Raw genomic sequence first — 21,796 nt, forward strand, 5'->3', positions numbered from 1 at the left:
CTGAAGGTTGGCAAGGCATGGCTGTTTGATATGAATAGTTTTTCCCACCTATATGTCCTCTGGAAGCTAACTGAATTTTCATGAACATCCTAAATAGATTCTTTTTGAATTGTAATTCAGACAACAAATTAAAAAACGCAACAGGAAATCACTCTTGTGCTAGTTAACAAATTGAAATCACAAATTTCTCTAATATTTATAAAAGCAAGGGTAACTCCAGACTACCTAACAACCAGTCTTATCACCAGAGTTAAATTCCAAATGTTTTTAAAATAACAAAATAAATACCATGGCTTTACCTGGCATGCATGTGGCTTCACACCTGTATGCTTCAACATATGTATTCGAAGGGAATATAATTTAGGTAATGTCCTCCCACATATGGAACATATAAATTCTCGCTTGGTTCTGCCCTTCTCAGATGATGTTCCTGAAGCCTCATTAGATGTGGAATTAGATGAGGATGAGGTGGGGGCATCTTTTCTGGCATGGCGAATAAGGTGTGCTCGCAAAGAAGCACTGTACTGAAACTGTTTTTTACACAACTGAAAGAAAAAGTAAGTTCTGTCTGAGCATCTTTCCATTACAAAATGTTACGTAAAACTCAACCTTCACCTTAACTTTCCATTTCTGTGTTAGTTATATAAACAAGGTCAGCCTGTGACATTCTGGTTGAGGTGGCTGGATCTCATATGGCTGACTGTGTGGTTTGAGTTCCAGACCTAAGAGCCTGAAAAACATGCCAGGCATGTGTGCACCCAAAATCCTGAGAGAAGAAATGGAGAGACTGTGATGTGACCATCCCCAATGAAGGGCTGCTTTCTCACTTTCCCTCCGTTTCCTTCTGTTTTTGTCTCTGACAAGCACATGTGCCCTCTAGCAAATTAAAAAAAAAAAAAAAAAGAAAAAAGATATAAGATAATGAATACATATATGTAGAAGACAATATATTTAGTACCAGATTCTAGAGATAAAAGGGATGAGACTCAAGCCCTACTGCAGGGTCAGGCAGGTGGCATGATGGTTAAGGAGGCTGGATCCCACATGGCCGACTGTGCGGTTCAATTCCCAGGCATGTATGTAAGTGTGCTTAATATCCCAAGAGGAGAACAGAGGAAAAAGGACTGCAGTATGGCCATCTCTCCCGGGGAGTCCTTGCTCACTTTCCTTTTCCATCTCTAGTGAGTGTTACACACCCCATAACAAAAACAAACAAAATTATCTATATATAAATTACATGTGCTCCCCATTTATGAAACTAGGGGGAAGGTAGGTAGTCGACCATATAGCCTTAAGGAAGCCAGATCCCACATGGCTGACTATGGTTCAAATCCCCAAGGGCCAGCAGGTAGTATGGTAGGTAAGGCAGCTGGATCCCACCTGCAGTTTGGAAAACGTGTTAGGTTTGTGTGCATGTGTGCCCCAAATCCCAAGAGTAGAATAGAGAAAGAACTGTGGTGGGACCAGCAGTTAGCGTAATGGCTATGTCGCGGGACTCCCACGCAGTCAACCGCGGTTCGAGTCCCGGACCCGGTGGCTTAAACTCACGCTGGGCGTGTGTGCCCAAGATCCTGAAAGGAGAATGGAGGAGAAGGGATTGTGGCGTGGCCATCTCCCCTAGGGGGATGATTTCTCGCTTCACTGTCTCTCTGTCTCTGTCTGTCTGGCGAGCAAACGCGCCCTATAGCAAAAACCTCTCAAAAAACAAAAAAAAAAAAGAAAAAAGAAAAAAGGACTGTGGTGTGGCCATCCGCCTTAGGGTGATTTCTCACTTTCTCGTCCCCTCTCAACCCCTGGTCTCTTTCTGGCATGTGCATGCACCCTATTGTAAAAACTGAAGGTAAAAAAACCTGGGCCTCAGTAGCTTGAAAAACATGCTAGGCACATATGTGTGTGTGTGTGTGTGTGTGTGTGTACGTGCGCCCCATATCTTGACATGAGGAAGAAATGGAGAAGGGTTTGTGATATGACCATACCTCATTGGGGTTTGCTCCCCCCAAATCCCCACCAATGTCTCTGGCAAATGCAAATGCACTCTGGGAATTTAAAAAAACAAAAACCTTATCTTTTTTTTTTGGAGAGGTTTTTGCTATAGGGCGTGTGCACTCACCAAACAGAGAAAGACAGAGAGACAGAAAGTGAGACATCACCCCCCAGAGGGGATGGCCACACCACAATCCCTTATCCTCCATTCTCCTCTTAGGATCTTGGGCACGCACGCACACACAACCCACTGAGGTTAATCCACCAGGTCTGGGACTCAAACTGTGGTCGACTACATGGGGAGTCCAGCGACATAGCCATTACACTAACTGCTGGTCCCAAAAACAAACACTTTTTTCTAAATTTATCTCCAGGGAGGGAGGGAGAGAGAGAGATGGGCACACCCTCTATAGGATTTTCACGCTGTGTTCCTCCCAAGGCTTGCAGCCAACGCCTGCATTCAGAGGAACCGGGGCAGGATTTGAATGTGGAGCCTTTCCACAAGGCCTCTAGCACCATGCAATAACATCCCTATTGCCTATGCCACCACAGGTGAGCCAAAAACTGACTCTGAAAAATAAATAAAATGATCTCCCAGCCTAGCATTTCCACCATACTTTGTTTTCAGAGTTAACTTTTTTTACTCTATTTTGCTTCTCTTATCTTCTAATTTTTTAAAAAAACAATTATTTTATTTAACTTTATTCACTTATTTTAATTTGACCATAGAGGGATGGAGGGTGGGGGGTGGTGAGAAAGCAAGCTGCCAGGTCCGGGACTCAAATCATGGTCAGCCATGTGGGAGTCTATAACCATAATGCCACCTGTTGGCCCCACTTATCTTGTAATCCTAAGTAAACAAATAAAAATAAATAAATAAAGTTAATAAAACAATTCTTAAAAAAAAAAGATAATTTTAAAAATAGTATTGGTGGGGACCAGCAGATAGCAGTTCGCTGGACTCCCATGTAGTCGACTGTGGTTCGCCTCCCGGACCTGGTGGCTTAAAACTCACGCCGGGCACGTGTGTGTGCATGCCCAAGATCCCAAGAGGACAATGGAGGAGAAGGGATTGCAGCGTGGCCATCCCCCTTGGGCGGTGGTTTCTCATTTTCTATCTCTCTGTCTGTCTCTGTCTGTCTGGTGAGCGCACGAGCCCTATAGCAAAAACCTCTCAAAAAAAAATAGTATTGGTTTATTGCTTCATGACTGCAACTTTTTCATTGATCACTTATATTAAGTCATACTTGTGGACTTTTTGTTTTTGTTTTTTTGTTTTTAGTTTGCTATAGGATGCATGTACTTCCCAGAGATATAGACAAGAAAGTGAGAAATCACCCCACAGGGAATGGCCATGCCACAATCCCTTCTCCATTTTCTTCCTGTTATTTTGGGTATATGCACACACACACCTGGTATATTTCTCAGACTCAAACCATGCAGTCAGCCATGGGGAATCCTGGGATCTTCACCACCACCACACCATTCACTGGCCCCAATTTGCATTTTTAAAACAATCTTATTACTATTGTCTCAGTAGGGTATCAGGAGAAAGCAGACATTAAGACACTGAATGTTGGGGGGTGGGGAGAAAGTAAATGAAATAAACAAATCAGAAAACGACCATTATAGAAATACAAGAACTATGGAGAGAATACAAGTTGTAGGAAAACAACCAAGTGTTAAGTTGGATTCTATTTAGGATCAGGGTAGAGCCACCTTCAGCTGGCTTTCCAGGCACACTTACCGGGCATTTATAATCTCTGGCTCTTTCATGTTTCAGCGTATGCATGATAAGGGCATATCGCCTCTGAAAAACCATTCCACATTCCCCACATTTATGGGACGCTTCTTCGGTATTCTCTTTAGCATCTCTTTTTGGCTGTTTCATCTTTTTTCCTCTTTGAACTAATTTCTGTGCCACCTAATTAAGAAATAGAAAACACAATCTATCTATACATACTCATTTTAACTTATAAGGTCATGAATCGTGTTACAAATTCTAACAAATATTTCAATTCCCAGTATCTTCTTAATATAGATCTTTAAAACATTTAAGTTACTGCTTTGTGCCCTACTCCCCAGCCAAATAAATTTTACCAAAAGCATATGAATAAATCAGTAGAAGGCTTTCAACTTAAAGCAGTACTACAAAGCTCCTACCTGTTGAACTGCTGACTTGGGAATGGCTTTACGTTTCTGCAATTTTTTCTCTATTCCCTTATGTAGTCGGATATATCCTCCCTCGTTAACAGAACGCTGCCGAAGCCTGCTTTTGTAAGTATCATCATCTGGGTTGAGGTCAGTCTTCGCTGTTGGTGCATCTGGACATTCCTCATCTTTTAAAGCCTGGCTAGGGTCTTGATCATGTTTTGGGAAGTCTTCAGCACAGAGAGCCTTAGCTGGTGTGTCATTTCTCATCTCACTGTTCTCTGGAGAGTTACTGATTACATTCTCTATGGAAGGTTTAGGATGAATATTAGAAACTGTGCAGGTACCTTCTCCGCTGTTTGAAGTTTCTACTTCTTCCTTGTTGTCTTTTGTTACTAACTTGGCAGACTCCATTGAGGGATGGGAATCAGTTGTACAACCCACGGCGGGCAGAGAAGCTTTGGCCTCTGAAGAAACCTGGGGCTCAGGCTGTTGTCCTACTTCTCCATTCTGCTCAGCTGCTGGCAGTTCTCCATTTACCAGCAGTACGATTTCACAATTCCCAAGTTCAGTAGATAAAGCTGTTGTGGTTCCCTCACTGCTTGCCACAGGAGGTGCTGTGCCTCCATTCTGTTCTGGTACTTCTTGGGTAGATGCGACTGTTTGTACCTCTCCCTTCTTATACACTGTTAGTTGTTTCTCTTCCATTAGTTTATGCACACTTTCACAGATTTCTAAAACTTCTGACATGAAAAGATGACGAGCTAAGATGGCTACATCAGCCATGCTACAGAAGTCAAAACTTAGCACAGAAGTATAGGCAAATTCGAGTAAAGGAAGAAAGCTTGCCTTACAAAAACCTGTATGAAACGAGAATGGCGGGGGACAAAAAAGTCAATCAACACTAAAACACCTTCTAAGGGCAATTAATACAAAATTATGACAACATGAAAATAATACAAAGATAAATCATTTATTCTGCAATTAATCACTCCTGATTTGCTGTCAGTTGTGGTTGCTTATTAAACCTTGACTAACTCACTTCTATGAGCCAAGTCTCAATGCCTAATAAGAAAATAATATCAGACTTACTAACTCAAGAGGAGTTGTAAGGCAGTCAATTTTCAAACAGTACTCCTTAGAACCCTGGGGTTCCTCAAATTCCCCTCAAGAAACAGCTGCTGGAGAATGAAGAGTAAAAAAAAGAGGGAGGCAGATGAGTAGGTAGGGTTCAACCAACCTGTCCCCTAACCTCATTTTGTAAATTCATCTGTTTTTTCATAATAATACTCGTATAAAAATTTGATAGAACAAGTGTTCTATGAGTAAAAATGATAAGCCAAGAGCCAAAGCAGAAGTCAGCAAAATGATTCCGAAAAGAGTCAGATGATAAATACTGTAGGCCATAGGTGTCTGTGGCATCCACCCAGTTTTGTCACTATAGCCCGAAAGCAGATGTACACGAATGGCTAGGCTGTGTGACAATTCAACTTTCCTTTCAAAACAGGAGGACTGGCCCCAGGCTGTAGTTTGCCTATCCTGGATCTAAGGAATGAAATAATCACCGTAAACAGAAAGTATTACATTATTATTTTATGTGGGAAAATAAGGTCAATTTGTTTTCTTTTCTAAATTCTCAGTGCTTCAGTTTCAAAGCCATTTTTTAAGTTTTTTTAAGAATTATTTTATCTTTTTATCATTATTATGTTCCAGTTTTGATCAGAGAGAGGGGGGAAACAAGAAAAGAAGCACCCAGGTCCAAGACTTGAACTGTGGCCATCCATCAGGGAGTCCAGTGCCCCTAACCACCACTCCATCTGCTGGCCCGTCAAAGTCATTTTAAATTCTTAATATTCATATGATTGGGGGCCAGCAGATGGTGTGGTGGTTAAAGGCACTGGATTACCATGTGGCCAACTGCAGTTCAAGACCCAGACCTAGTGGCTTAAATATCATGCTGGGCACATGTGCATGCATGCCAAAAATCCCAGGAGGAGAATGGAGAAGTAGTTACCCCCACTCCCCCAGACTTTCCCTGCCTCTGTGAGTGCACACGCCCTATGGCCAAAACCTGAGGGGGGTAGGAACGGAGCAGCAGATAGCATAGTGGTTGAGGCACTGGACTCTCAGGTGGTCAAGTGCAGTTCGAGCCCCAGACCCTGTGGTTTGAAACTCAAGCCATGCATGGGTACATGCACAACCAAAATCCCAAGGGGAGCTAGGGTTGCGGCATGACCATCCCCCCCAGGGGGTGTGTGATTTCTTGCTTTCTCTCTCAACGTCTCTCTGATTCTCTGATTCTTTGGCAAGCAAATGTACCTTATGGCAAAAAAAAAAAAAAAAGGAAAAAAGAAAATCATATGATTCAAAAATCAGGGAAAAATAAAAGGAGAGTGATAATTCTAACTGTATTTCCACAACTAATTTGTATAGCTTTCCAGAATTTCTTTAAATACTCAAATTTTCTTATCCTCCCTTAAGATAGGTGTCATCATATTACATATACTGTTCTGTATCTTGCTGTTCTAATACAGTAATATATTTTACAGATTTGTAACTATATACTGAACCAAAGCAACCTTTCTAAAAGTTACATTTACTGTGTTACAGTTTTTTTTTTTAATTTAGTTTTTGTTATAAAGCATGTGCACTTACCAGAGACAGGGTGTTGAGAGGTGTGTGGGTGTGAGAAATCACCCACCAGGGGAATGGCCACACCTCTGCAATCCCTTCTCCTCTATTCTCCTCTCGGGATTTTAGCACATAAACAATGCACACTGTGTGATTATTTATTTATATATTTTCAGTCACAGAGCGCTCACCGGGAAGACAGACAGAGACAGTGAGAGGGGAAGTGAGAAATCATCTCCCAAGGAGGGTGGCCATGCCACAGTCCCTTCTCCTCCCCTTTCTTATGGGGATTTTGGGCAGGTATGCATGCATGCTCAGTGTGATTTTCAAACAGCCAGAGTCCAGTGCCTTAACCACTTTTCCAACTGCTGGCCCACTATGTTTTACTTTTAAATCAAGCTATGTAAAGTGGGATCTTTTACATTTATGCAGATAGGTAGTAGACAATACACAGGAAAGCCTCCAACTATTACATTACATTGGGAGTCAGGGTGAAAACAGGTATATCATCATCGGGGCTAGCTCAGTCACTCCTAGGGAAGCTAATAAGTAAATAGGACAGGACATACTCCTGACTCAAATTATGAGAGCAAGTGAAAACCCAAGGTAGGTCATTTAAAAATACATTTTGGTCTTTAATACCTTTTCAACATCTAAGTTCAAAGTCACAAAAAAATTTCCCATGAAAAATTATTATGATTAGGGAACCAGCAGTTAGCGTAATGGCTATGTCGCTGGATTCCCACGTAGTCGACCGCGGTTCGCGTCCCGGACCCGGTGGCTTAAAACTCACGCCGGGCACGTGTGCGTGCGTGCCCAAGATCCCGAGAGGAGAATGGAGGAGAAGGGATTGTGGCGTGACCATCCCCCCTGGGGGGTGATTTCTCGCTTTCTATCTCTATGTCTCTCTCTGTCTGTCTGGCGAGCGCACGCGCCCTATAGCGAAAAAAAAAAAAAAACTCTCAAAAAAAAAATTATTATGATTACAAATAACACTTTAAATATGCAAAACCATTTTGTCAAAGATATAAACCATATGTTTACTGTAAAATAAAAAGCAGTAAAAGAGAAAAAGAGGCAAGGTATTTATGGGGAAAAGCAATGGGTTATTATCTGTTGAGGGATAACCTTATAGTATTGTCAACTGGACCAGTGTGAAATGTACACATTTTGGAATTTTTACTTTGCAAGCTAAGTAATGTGATTGAATGTATAAAATAAATTGAAATAACAATAAAATAATAATTTAAAAAAGCAAAGGATGATGAAAAGTAGCTCCCCAAAAGAGAGAAAAGAACTACATGGGAGCTGATTCCATAGCCCAATGGTTAAGACAACCAGATTGTACATGGCCATCTGCATGGTTTGAACTTCAGTGCTGGTGGAAAACACACCAGACATGTGTGTGTGCAGACATGCTACAAATCCGGACAGGAAGGGGAAGTGGAGAAAGGACTTCGGTGTGTTATGCCCCACTGAGGGGTGCATTCTCCCTCTCTGTTCAGCATTTGCACCCTATGGCAATTAAAAAAAATAAAAGATATCTACAATTGCTGAAGACATTTAGAAGAGTGTATTCTAAAAAAAAACTGTGCCAATCAACTTGAAAATGTAGACAAAATGGACAAATTCCTACAAAAATGTAACTTCTTATAAGTTACTCAAGTTAAACTAGGTAAGACCCAGCTGTGGTGGCATAGCAGTAACACAACACCCTGCAATGCTGGGAGCCATATGGAAACCAGGGGTTTAGTTCTTGGACTAATTTGGACATGATGGGCACACAGCCCATGACCCTAGCTAGCTGAGAAGGCAAGGGAGAAGGAGCATGGTGTGAGATCCTATTGAGAGTACTTCTCTCTCTCTCTCTCTCTCTCTCTCTCTCTCTCTCTCTCTCTTTTTAAGAGAGATGCTTTTGCTATAGGATGTGTATGCTTGCCAGAGAGACAAAAAGTTAGAAATCACTCCTCAGCAGGGATGGCCATGCCACAATTCCTTCTCTTCTTGGGATTTTTGGGCACACATGCACATTCACCCAGCATGAGTTTCAAGCCACTGGGTCCGGGCCTCAAACTGCAGTTGGCCACACGGGAGTCCAGCACCTTAATCACTACACCACCTGCTGGCCCCAAAAGAAAAAGAAATAGAAATAGGGAACACATCTGTAGCCATTAAACTTTTCAATGTAATAATTTAAGAAATCTTCATCCAAATTCCACTGCAGGTCACATTTTAACTACAATTCTACCATACATTCAAGAAAGAAATAGTTACAATTCTATTTTATTTATTTAGTTAGTTTGCTATAGGGTGCATGTGTTCACTAGAGACAGAATAAGACAGAGGGGGAAAGTGAGAAATCACCACCCTAGGGACTGACAGGTAGTATGGTGGCTGGAGGCGCTGGACTCCCACATGGCCAACTGCGGTTTGAGTCCTAGACCTGGTAACTCTGACTCTCTCCATCCCCGCTCTCCGGTCAAATTTAAATACATACATACATACATACATAAAGTTAAATAGAATAATTCTTAAAGAAAAGAAAGAAAGAAAGACAAAGAAAGGAAAGAAGGAAGAAAAGAAAAGAAATCACCACCCCAGAAAGAATGGGCACACTGCAATCCCGTCTTCTCTACTTTCCTCTCAGGATTTTGGGAACCCAGGCTTATGTGTCTGGTGTCTTTGTCAAGCTGGCCAGTCTGGACTCAAACCAAGTCAGCCATTTGGGATCCAGCTGCCTCAAACTCCATGCCAACTGCTGGCCTAATTCTAATCTTACAGTAAAGTATATCACTATATGTAAAAATTGGAGGAAACACAAATTTACAGCTAATACCAAATATCATATTTTGATACCAAAATATGACAGACATGGAGCCAGCAGATGGCATATTCTTTAAGGTGCTGGACTCCCACATGGCCAACTACAGTTCAAGTTCCAGACCTGGTGGCTCACTTTCTCACCTACGCCCCTGGCCACCCGGTGAGTGCAAGTGCCCCATAGTAAATTTAAAAACAATAATAATAATTGGGCCAGCAAGTGGCATGGTGGCTGAGGTGCTAGGCTCCTGCATAGCTGATCATGGTTCAAATCCCAGACCCAAAAGCTTGCTTTCTCACTTTCTCTTTTTCTCTCTCTCTGATAAACACATGTGCCTTGTATCAAATTAAAATAGTAATAATAATAAATAAATAAGTGAAATTTAAAAAGTAATAATTAAAAGAACTTAAAATAAATGAAATTAAATAATTGCTTAAAAAAATACGACAGACACAATGTAAAAAAAAGAAAATGACTCAAAATGTAGATGCAAATGTTCTAACCAATGTTAGCAAACCAAACAGCAACTTATTCAAAAGGTGATACATCGTAACTATAAACTGAACTAATCTCAGGAATAAAAAAGTGGCTTAACATGAGAAAATCAATGTCATTTTCCATGATAGCAAAATGAGAAAAGTAAATCAGGTCTTGAAAAATACGGAAGTATTGGGAACCAGCAGTTAGCGTAATGGCTATGTCGCTGGACTCCCACGTAGTCAACCGTGGTTCGCGTCCCAGACCTGGTGGCTTAAAACTCATGCCGGGCGCGTGTGCATGCGTGTGTGCCCAAGATCCCGAGAGGAGAATGGAGGAGAAGGGATTGTGGCGTGACCATCCCCCCTGGGGGGTGATTTCTCACTTTCTGTCTCTCTGTCTCTGTCTGTCTGGCGAGCGCACGCGCCCTATAGCGAAAACCTCTCCAAAAAAACAAAAGAAAAGAAAAAAAGGGACCAGCAGTTAGCGTAATCGCTATGTCGCTGAACTCCCACGTAGTCAACCGCGGTTCGAGTCCTGGACCTGGTGGCTTAAACTCACGCTGGGTGAGTGTGCATGTGTGCCCAAGATCCCGAGAGGAGAATGGAGGAGAAGGGATTGTGGCGTGGCCATCCCCCCTGAGGGGTGATTTCCTGCTTTCTATCTCTCTGTCTCTCTCTGCCTGTCTGGAGAGCGCACGTGCCCTATAGCAAAAATCTCTCCAAAAAAAAAATAAAAAAAGGAAAAAGAAAAAAAAAAAAGAAAAATAATACGGAAGTATTTGATAAGTCAATATCCATTTCAGAAGAAATTTCCTTAATGGTGAAGGGCTATTTAAGATTTCATGAAATAACAAATTTAGAGATTTTAAAAAAATAATAATTATTTTATTCAATTGTTTTCATTGTCATTATTTTATTTTTTAAAGTTGACCAGAGAGAGACAGAGAAAGAGTGAGAAAGCAAGCTGCCAGGTCCGGGACTCAAACCATGGTCAGTCACACAGAGTCCTGCTGCCTTAACCACCACGCCATCTGTCGGCCCCAAACTTAAGAGATTTTTGAAAAGCACCTTTAAAAACTGGAAATGAGGGACCAGCAGTTAGCATAATGGCTATGTCACTGGATTCCCATGGAGTTGACCGCGGTTGGAGTCCCAGATCCAGCAGCTTAAATTCACACTGGGCGCGTGTGCGTGCGTACCCAAGATCCCCAGAGGAGAAGGGAGGCGTGGCCATCCCCCCTGGGGGTTGATTTCTTGCTTTCTGTCTCTCTCTGTCTTTCTGGCAAGCACACGCACCCTATAACAAAAAAACTCTGTGGGGGGGAGGACTGGAAATGAGGTAAGTGATGCCTCCGCCACCATTTCCATTCAACTGCTGTGGGTTTTTTGTTTTTTTGTGTTTTTTTTTTTTAAAGACTGGAAAGGGAGAAACAAAACTACTACTATTAGCAAGAAATATATTTGTTTTATGTAGAAAGTCCCAAAGAATCTATAGATTAATGTTGAAATGACTAGGGGAATTTAGCTATAGTACTATATATAAAATCATTACACACCAAAAATACATTAGAAATTATAAAATTTTGGGACCAGCAGTTAGCATAATGGCTATGTCACTGGACTCCCATGTAGTCAACTGTGGTTCGCGTCCCGGACCCAGTGGCTTAAAACTCACGCTGGGCGCGTGTGTGTGCGTGCCCAAGATCCTGAGAGAATGGAGGAAGAGGGATTGCGGCATGGCCATCCCCCTTGGGGGGGGTGATTTCTCGCTTTCTGTCTCTCTGTCTTTCTGTCTGTCTGGCAAGCCCACACACACTGACACCAAAAACTCTCCCCCCCCCAAAAAAAAGAAAAGAAATTATAAAATTTTTAGAAGAAACTAACAGTAAAAAAAAGAAAAGAAATTATAAAATTTTAAGATGAAACTAACAAAATTAAAAAGCTTAAGAAATAGTAGAATAACTCTAAAAAGATATGTACTATCTCTGTGGATAAATCTGTAAGCTGTATTAATTAGATGTAATCCCAATCAAAACACATTGTTTCATTTTTCTCTTTCTCAGAAGTTAAACTGATTTTGGGCCTGGCAGGTGATGTGGTGGTTAAAGATGCTGGACTCCCACATGGCTGACTGCTGTTCAAGTCTTGGACTTGGCAGCTTGCTTTCTGACTTTCTCTCTCACTCTGTCTCCTTCTGGTCAAACTGAAACAACAGCAATAAATAAAGTTAAATAAAATAATTCTTCAAAAAAATTCTTAAAAGAAGTTAAACTGATTTTACGACTTTTATGTAACAGCTAAGGATTTATGAACAGCTAAGATCTATCTGAATAAAACAGGTGAGAGACTTTTCTTGCTCAAGTAATTAAGACTAAATGTTACTAGTGCAGAAAAAACCCCAACAGAATACAATAGAGGCCTAGAATCAGTCCCAAACAAAATCATTTGGTATCAGAAGGAGTGTTTCCACTTAACTCCCCAGTGTCTCATCACATTGCAGTCCCCTTCCCCCAGCCCTGCAGCTAATCAGGATCAGGTCTACTCAGATGGTTGGCCATGTGGTCTCCAGTGTTGCTTATCACCTGTGCCACCACTGTGGCTAGTCATGATCTTAATGACTTCTGAAGATTAATCTTAATAAAAGAACTGCAGTGTGGCCATCCCCCCAGGTGGGTGATTTCTCGCTTTCTGTCTCTGTCTCTATGGTGAACACACATGACCTTTAACAAAAATCTCTCTAACAAAGTACTTATCACATGCTCCACAACGTAAGATATCACTTGTCAACTTTTAAATAATATATTTGCTTAGTGTAATAACACTGCTGCAGTTGTGGGATTTCTCTCAAACTGTTTTTAGCAGCTTAAATCCTGGAAACTCTTCTGTTCCAACTGTCTCACCCAGGAGACAGAGGTGGAAAACGGCAGCCTTCTTCATAATTCTACCTTTCAGATCATCTTAGTCTATTGCTGACAAATCACTAAGCTCATTTAGAAGAGAAGAAATAAGGGTTTCTCCTATTTTAGTATAAATCTTATGTGTGGAAGAAAGACACATCCTCTTCTAGAATGTACTTATAAACGAAAAGCAAAATTATTAGAAAATTCTTACCGGAAAGATCCACCACAGCCTCATGACTGGACACAGCTCCTTTCTCAATAAAAAGATCTCGAAAATATTCACTATTAGCTGACAAAACAGATTTATGAGCTTTGTACTCTTCTCCTTCAATTAACAACGTAACATCGCAGAACTGGTTAGAAAGTCTCTGTTCATTCAGCTGTTTTAAGACAGCCTGACAATGTTTTGGAGAAGAACGTTTTACCACTCCTTTGGTGTCAACCTATCAAAATAAGTTTGAGAACAAGAGTTGTAGTACATAATCATCTGTATTTTTTTTTTTACCCATAACAGACTTTAAAAAAAGACACTACTCCATTTTAACAGATACGAAAACATAGCCTGATGTTGTTACCTATGTATCTAAAGAAAAAGTTACACTGTCTTCACTATTTCTTCTATGTTTATTCTATGTGACCTAGTGAAAATCTGTATCTCACTTTTGGTTGCCTTTTATTGGTTAGAAATTTGATAATGTAGGAAACTAATGCAGGCAAAGAAATGAAAAGACCTCGCAGATTAATTTTGTCTTGTTGAAGATCCAGAGACTGCTTCCAGAAATGTATTCTTTCTACCTGTACCAATGTATCATTACAAAAGAAAGGGCAAATATCGAAAAACCAACGAATCACTAAGCTCATTCTGAAAAGAAATAAGATGAATATTTATGAGCAATAAAGAGGCAGTATAGCATACTCGTAGCCATATGACAACATATTAGGTCATTGGAAAAGTCATGACATATTTTTCTCTTTCATTTTTTTTAAAGAGATTTTTGCCTTAGGATGTGTGGGCTCCCCGGAGAGGAAGAGACAGGGAAAATGAGAAATCAACCCCCAGAGGGAATAGCCAAGCTCCAATCCCATTTCCTCCCAGGAACTTGGGCACCTATGCACATGGGCCCAGTGTGAGTTTCAAGCCACTTGGTCTGAAACTCAAACCGCAGTCAGCCTATGGGAGTCCAGCAATGTAACCACTACACTATCTGCTGGCCCCTGTTTTTCTATGCAAAAATGCATCAGGACTTTTCCAACAACCTAATAGTATATATGCATTTTATTATATTCGATAACTGCTACTTGAGACATATAGACTTGTTTAAATCTTCCATTTCTGAGTCAATAATGACGCAGCCTTAGTACATAGTTACAAATATTAAAGCTGAATGGAAAGTGCCACTTACAAATACAAGTTCATGTTTAGATACTGGCTTCTTTTTTGCAGGCTTGGAGGCTGTAGTTGGAGGTGAAGTAAAATTGCTCAGGTCATCCTCTGATTCATTACTTTCTTCTCCAGATTCAAGATCTAGTCCTAATTCTTCCAACATTTCTGAAGCATCTGATATTGGACGGGAGCGATCTAGTTTTTCCTGGCATTTGCTACACTGTTTAATGTAATCTTTGACTTGCTTTAGTATACCTACAATAAAAATCAAGACAAAATACTGTTCTTATTTGAAATGTAAGAAAGTTTTTTTTTTTTCATTTATTATTATTATTTATTTATTTTTGAGATAGGCTTTTCCTATAGGGCATGTGTGCTAGCCAGAGAGACAGAGACAGAAGAAAGAAAGAAATCACCCTCTGGGGTGATGGCCACACAGCAATCCCTTCTCCTCCATTCTCCTCCTGGGATCTTGGACATACATACACATGCACCTGGTGTGAGTTTGAAGCCACTGGGTCCAGGACTTAACCGCGGTTGGCCATGTAGAAGTCCAGTGACGTAAATGCTATGCCATCTGCTGGTCCCTCACTCATTATCATTATTTAGTTTTGCTATAGGGTATATACATTTACCAGAGAGAGACAGAAAGAGAGAGGGAATATGTTAACAAATCACTCCCTCAGGGAGATGGCCACACAACAATTCCCCCTCTTCCTTTCTCCTTTTGGGATTTTCAGGAACATGTGCATATGTACCCAGTATATTTTCCAAGTCACCAGGTCTGGACTCGAACTACACAGTTGGCCACGTGGGATTCAGCTGACTTAACCACACATCACTTGGCTGGCCCCTAAGATACATTTTTCAAAGATATGGGGTTATAAATGATGGCTTATTTCCATGCTGAGAAAGGCTATTTTTTTTTATTCCCAGTTATTCCCTTTCCCCACACAAAATGATTAGATAGCCCTACCGATTTTTATGGGAGTTGTTAACATATTCATGCAACAAAAACTACATGAGCCATCAATTTTCAGCTGTTTTTTTTTTTTTTTTTAACCTACATAATATAATTAAACATGGCTCAAGGTAATGCTTCTCTTCCTCTGGTATCAGGCTGGACCACACTAGCTAATAAAATATGGATAAGATGTGCCGTATCTAAACACAAGCTTCGTTTAAGAGGCACTGAGTACTTCACACCTATTCTCTGATATTGTTCCCTCTCCCAGTGGACATGTTCTAGGTGGGAGCTGCCCTTTAACCACAACTACAGATGGAAACAGACAAGGGAACCCAATCTCTAGCCTGGAATAGGACTTCAACCAAAATGTGTAATAAGAATGTAAAATAAGAGTTTTGATTTTGAAAGTTATGAGATTTGAGGGCTGGCAGGTGGCGTGGTGGTTAAGGCACTGGACTCCCACATAGCTGACTGTAGTTCAAACCCCAGACTTGGAGGCCTGATTTTCTACTTGCTTTTTCTCTTTCTGGTCAAATTAAACAAATAATAAATTATGGTAATAAAATAAACTAATTCTTTTTTTTTTTAAAAAAAGAAAGTTATGAGATTTTAGGGTTGTGTGAAATAACAGTATACACTATCAACACTAGTTGACTGTACACAAGCTAATCCCAAAAGCCTAGTTTGAATTTCAACTTCCAGCTCAGTATGCTGGGGAAGAGGTGAAGACTTTATACATACACACACAGACACACAAACACACAGACACACACACATGCCATCAAACTTGTAAGGCAGAGGCAATCAATTGTCATTTTACAGAAAAGAAAAATGAAGCCCTAAGAAGTCCAGAGTCACATTTGGTAAATGGCATAGCTGGGCCTCCAGAGACGCGTGACTTTCAGAACACTGTGCCATCTACACAGGAACATCCCTGCGGCAGAAACTTTCCCTCCCTTGCAAGCCCCAAATAGATGCAAAAGAAAAGGCTATTAGCTAAAATAACATAGAGGTACATATTATATCCACGAAAAGTGTCAAATTATATCAGGTTCCTCATACTTTCAACCTTCAGGTAGTATTCAAGCCACATTTCCCAAAGTCTATTATGTTTCGCTTAGAAGACTACTTACTGAACTAATAAATTCAAACGATTACATTCTCATTTTATAGATACACAATAAATATTATCAGAAACTGATTTCTACAGTAAAGAAAGCTCATGTAGGAATTTGTCAAATTTAAGACTTCTTTGTAGAACATAAAGAAATACTGGGGAGCCGGCAGGTGGCATGTTGGTTAAGGCACTGGACTCCTACATGGCTGACCATGGTTTGAGTACCAGACCTGGTGGCTTGCTTTCTCACTTTCCCTCTCTCTGTCTTTCTCTGGGCAAACTAAAAACAAGAACAATAATAATAAATAAAATTAAATAATTAAGAAAAATAAAACTGGGGGGTCCCAGCAGGTGGTACAGTGTGCTGGATTCCCACATGGTCAATTGCAATTCAAGTCTTAGACCTGGTGGTTTGGAAATAATGCCGGGTGCATGTGCATGTGTGCCCAAAATCCTGAGAGGAGATTGGAGAATGGACTGCAGTGTGGCCATCCCCCTTGCAAGGTGTGATTTCTCACTTTTCCCCTCACTATTTCTTTCTGTTTTTCTGGTGAGCACATGCACCCCATGGCAAAAACTTTGAGAGGAAAAAAAAAAGAAAAGAACGAACGAATGGGTTAGAGTTAAATACAACTTTTATCCAAAAAAAGTATGTGTGTAGATTTAGAGATCAACAGAGATTGTAGTCTAGCAGCTGAAAATATTAAAGTCAGTAACAAATAATGTCTCACAAGTTTAAAAAAAAAAAAGTAAAAAGGCCAGAAGAAACAAGAGTGTGGTGTGAGCATGGGGAAACAAAAGAAAACAAGAGAATATGCCACCGTGAAGCGAATGCTTAGTCTCAGAGATCAGAGGCTTAAAGAAAAGGATAGATTAAAACCTGAAAAGAAAGACCCTAGCACGCTGAAGAAAGAGTCATCCCCCAACACCTTTCCTGCTTATCCTGTCAATATAATACACAGCTGGGTCCACCTTACCACATCCTGGTTGATACCAACTTTTCCATTAAAGCCAGACTGGACCAAATGCGGTCAATGATGGACTGTTCGTATGCCAAGTGTATCCCTTGTGTAACTGACTGTGTAATGGCTGAAACTGAGAAACTGGGGCAAAAGTATCCAGTGGCTCTAAGGATCACCAAGGATCCAAGATTTGAGATTTGAACGATTACCATGCATACATAAAGGAACCTATGTGGATGACTGTTTAGTACCGAGAGTAACTCAGCACAAGTGTTACATTGTGGCCAGTTGATGGAGACCTTAAACAAATGTGGAAGATCCCAGGAGTTCCTACCCTGTACATTTCTAACCATAGATACAACATAGAGTGGATGCCAGATGTTTTTGCTATGCCAGTGCTATATGCCAGAAAGACAGAGACAGAGAGGCAGAAAGTGAGAAAGCATACCTCGGGGGGATGGATGCGCCGCAATCCCTTCTCCTCCATTTTGTTCTCAGTATCCTGGGTACGCGCGCGCGCGCACACACACAAACACACACAACTAGCGTGAATCTAAGCCACTGGGTCCGGGACTCAAACCGTGGTAGACTACATGGGAGTCCAGCGACATAGCCATTACGCCAACTGCTGGTCCCCGTTCTAATTCTTAAAGGACAAAGTTCCTCTGCCTTTCTTTGACCAAATATCTCTGTTGCCAGTTCACTAAACATGCTGTATGTCATGAATTATTATTCTGTTCACCTATTTACTGTATAATGAGCTTAGTACAGTCAGGTATATTTACTATTCAATAAAAAAAGTAAAAATGTATGGCCCAGCTGTGGTGGTGTAGGTGACAGGGCAGTGCTGCAGGGGGTTGGACCTACCCAGGGGGCCTAGGTTCCACTCCTGGACCAAGTAAAGTAGGCCAGGTATTATGATGGTGCATGACTGCAATCCCAGCCTACTGGGAGGTTCAGGCAGGTGAATCATAGCATGGTGAAATCCTGCCAAACCTCTTTCTCATTAAAACAAAACTAAAAAGACAGGGAAAAACAAACAAACAAACAAAAAACCCACTAATATAAGGCTGGATGAGTATTTATTTTAAATATAGTTAACAGGGTAAATAAATTGTGCCAGCCAGTGGCATGGTAGTTAAGACAGCTGGACTCCACACAGGCAACCATGCAGTTTGAATCCCAAACCCAGTGGCTTGAGAAACATGCCAGGTGTGCGTGTGTGTGTGTGCGTGTGTGTGTGTGCGTATGAGCCAAAAATCCTGAAAGGAGAAATGGAGAAGGAATTGTGGTGTGGCCATCTCCCATGTGGGGGAAGTTCCTTACTTTCTCTCCCATGAGCACATGCCCTCTAGCAAATCCAAAATAAGTGTATTTATTAAGTAAAAAAAAAAAAAAAAAAGGAAAAAAAGAACAAGTTAATGACAAATTTCTGGAGACAAACAGTGGTGACAGTTGTACAAAATGTGAATGTACTTAGTGCCACTGAATTGTGTGCTTAAAATGGATGAAGTGGTAAACTTTACAGTATGTATATTTTATTACAATAAAAAGGGATGTGAATAGATACGTAAAAGAGAAAACAAATATGTAAGCAAATATAAATATATTGGGCCACTGGAAAAGTCATGATGTGTTTTTCTCTGCAAAACCGTGTTATGACTTTTTTGACAACCCAGTATGTTTATCCCTAAGAAAGAAAGATACAGAACAAGGAGTCCTGCTATGGAAATTCCTATGTTCAAAACAAAGACAAAAAGCTGTTATTCTAGTTAATCTTGGATATATTTCTAAACATTTTATGATTCTACACACATTTAAGTATACCCTGCAGACAGCAAAGGTTTGATTAAAGTATTAACTAGGTAAGTTCAAGTGATATTGGAAAAACTACACAGAAAACATTTGAACAAGGATGAAAATAAGGACAACTACACAAAAACATGATACTAGTGTATGATAACTGATTGTCTCAAAAATTACCCTAGCGAGGCCAACAGGCGGTACAGTGGTTAACAGTGAACTCCCACATGGCTGACTGCAGTGTGAGTCCCAGACACGCAGCTTGAAAATCACTCCTGGTGCATGTGTGTGCATGCCTAAAATACCAAGAGAAGGGAGAAGGAACTGTGGCGTGGCCATCCCCTCCGGGGGTGATTTCTCACTTTCTCTCTGTCTCTCCAGCTAGAGTACGTGCCCTGTTGCAAAAATTTCTCCCTAGAAACAAACAAAAAACAACTCCCCATGAGTTCCTAAAGAATTTCTCTCTCTGGTCAGTGCTAGACACAGGAACCATGTCCTGCTAGTGGCTTCTATTTCAAGCTCCAAGCACATTTGTCCGTCAACTTTTGGTTTTGCTTGGTTTTCTTCAGAAAGGTCAGAAGTGGTTAATTAACAGCTTTCTTTTACATCAACCTGATCTTGTCAAGTTTAGATTAGATAACAGCAACATCGATTGATAGTTTCAAAAGCAAATCCATTTTGGGCCAGTAGATGGTGTGGAGGGTGAGGCAGGTAGATCTCACACTGGCAACTACATGGTTGAATCCCAGACTGGACAGCTTGGAAGACATACTGGGTGTGTGTGTGCCCAGAATACTGAGAAGAGAGCAGAAAGGGGACCACAGGGTGACCATTTTCTCTAGGGGTGATTGCTCGCTTTCCCTCCCACCCCCAACCCAGCACACATGCTCTATAGCAATCTTAACCAACCAACCATTCTTAAGATAGGAACTTCTGGAGGCAGTGAATTTATCCTACTACATGATTTTGCTAGTGTAATTCTTTTTTCTCCCCCTCCAAACTTAAATCTTACTCTCACAATTTGGATGCATTCAACTATAGATCCCAGCACCACCCTTTCCTTCCTTCCTTTTCCTTTTTTTTTTTTTTAATTTGCCATAGCGGGCCAGCAGGTAGTGTGGTTAAGGGCATTAGACTCCCACATGGTCGACCACAGTTTGAGTCCCGGACCTGGCAACTTGCTTTCTCACTTTTTCTCTCTTTCTTTCTGACTCTCACTCTATCCCTCTCTGGTCAAATGTATGTGTGTGTGTGATATATATCACACGCATGCATGCACACACACACACACACACACACACAAATGTAAGTCGATCAGTCAGTACAAAAAAAGATTCCATTAAAATAATAATAATTTGCCATAGGGTGAGCCTGCTCACCCGAGAGAGAGAAAGCACACCCCAGAAGGGAGAGTAGAGTCATGCCACAATCTCTTCTGGGTTGTTTTTTTTTTTTTTTTTTTTTTTTGTTTTAACTGCAGAGTGCACATGCCAGAGAGAGACAAAGAGAGAAAATGAGAAGTCACCTCCAAGGAGGATGGGCACACTACAATCTCTTCTCTTCTAGTCTCCTCTAGGGATTTTGCCACACATGCATGATTATCTAGAATTCAAGCTGCCAGGTACAGGACTTGAACCACTGAGTCAGTCATGTGGGATCCAGAGCCTTAAACTCTAGGCCACCTGCTGGCCTGGCCCCATCAGCTTTTAACAGCCGGGACTCTTTTTGAAACTCCAACACACACAATAATACAGGACAAAATGGAAAGAGAAGAGAAAAAATAGTAACATTCTACATTATGAAGTTTGGTAGCTAATATACATAAACTTTAGCCACTGAGCCAGACTCTCACTGTGCTCAGACAAGGGAAGTTGCTACAATCTTGCCTAAGTACTAGAATACAGCTTAAGATGACAACATTCTAGAAAAAGCAACATTAGTAACAAATTCCAGGATTTCCACCACAGAAGTCCCTCTGCCCAGACTTCAACCCCTGCTCCAGTCTAGCCAGGAGTCAGTTTAGAGTACTCTACTTATCCTTTCTGTCTCTATCTCTTTCTATTTTTATTATTTTTGTTTAATTTTTAAACTAAGCTCTCTGCCACTATTTTGTCTTTCTAATCCTTACCTTTGCCCCTGCCACCATAGGATAAGCCAATCAGCAGCCATCTATATTTGAGTTCTGAGCAATCCCATTGCTAGCGTGCCATATGGTTCTCATTTTTTGAGAAAAAAAAAGTTTTTCTTCTCTTTTTCTTACTGTTTTTGTCTTGTTTTTATTTCTCTTCTTTGGTTTCTCTATTCCTTTTCTTTTTACCTTTCTCACTTTTCTGCTGTCTCCATACAGTGATTTTCTAGACAGGTGTAGGTGCTCAATAGCCAAATACCTGAATAATTTTAGGGTCAGATTAATCCTCAATTTTCACTGAATCAGTTGTGCAAAGGGAGAAAAACGGTACTGTTTACAGACTGCAGGTCACCTCCTTCCATATTCCTCTGATTGCTCAGATTTAACTCCAAAAAATAGGAAAAAACGTATTATCTATCAGATGACCCAAAACCACTGCAGAGGCACAGAGAAATATGAGAAACCAAGAA

General features: G+C 40.8%; 1 protein-coding gene across 1 annotated transcript in view; it reads right to left on the reverse strand.

Moving 5' to 3' along the window:
• ZBTB11 (zinc finger and BTB domain containing 11) overlaps positions 1-21,796 on the reverse strand; it is a 43,668-nt gene that overhangs the window by 12,233 nt on the left and 9,639 nt on the right. Inside the window, exons 2-6 of the mRNA XM_006143580.3 lie at positions 14,369-14,604; positions 13,177-13,408; positions 4,147-4,994; positions 3,731-3,907; positions 300-545 (exon numbers count right to left, since the gene is read on the reverse strand). Coding sequence (XP_006143642.1) covers positions 300-545; positions 3,731-3,907; positions 4,147-4,994; positions 13,177-13,408; positions 14,369-14,604 — 1,739 coding nt within the window. The remainder of the gene's footprint in view (positions 1-299; positions 546-3,730; positions 3,908-4,146; positions 4,995-13,176; positions 13,409-14,368; positions 14,605-21,796) is intronic.

The sequence above is a fragment of the Tupaia chinensis genome, unplaced genomic scaffold, assembly GCF_000334495.1.
Source record: "Tupaia chinensis unplaced genomic scaffold, TupChi_1.0 Scaffold000100_1, whole genome shotgun sequence".
Taxonomy (NCBI): Eukaryota; Metazoa; Chordata; class Mammalia; order Scandentia; family Tupaiidae; genus Tupaia; species Tupaia belangeri.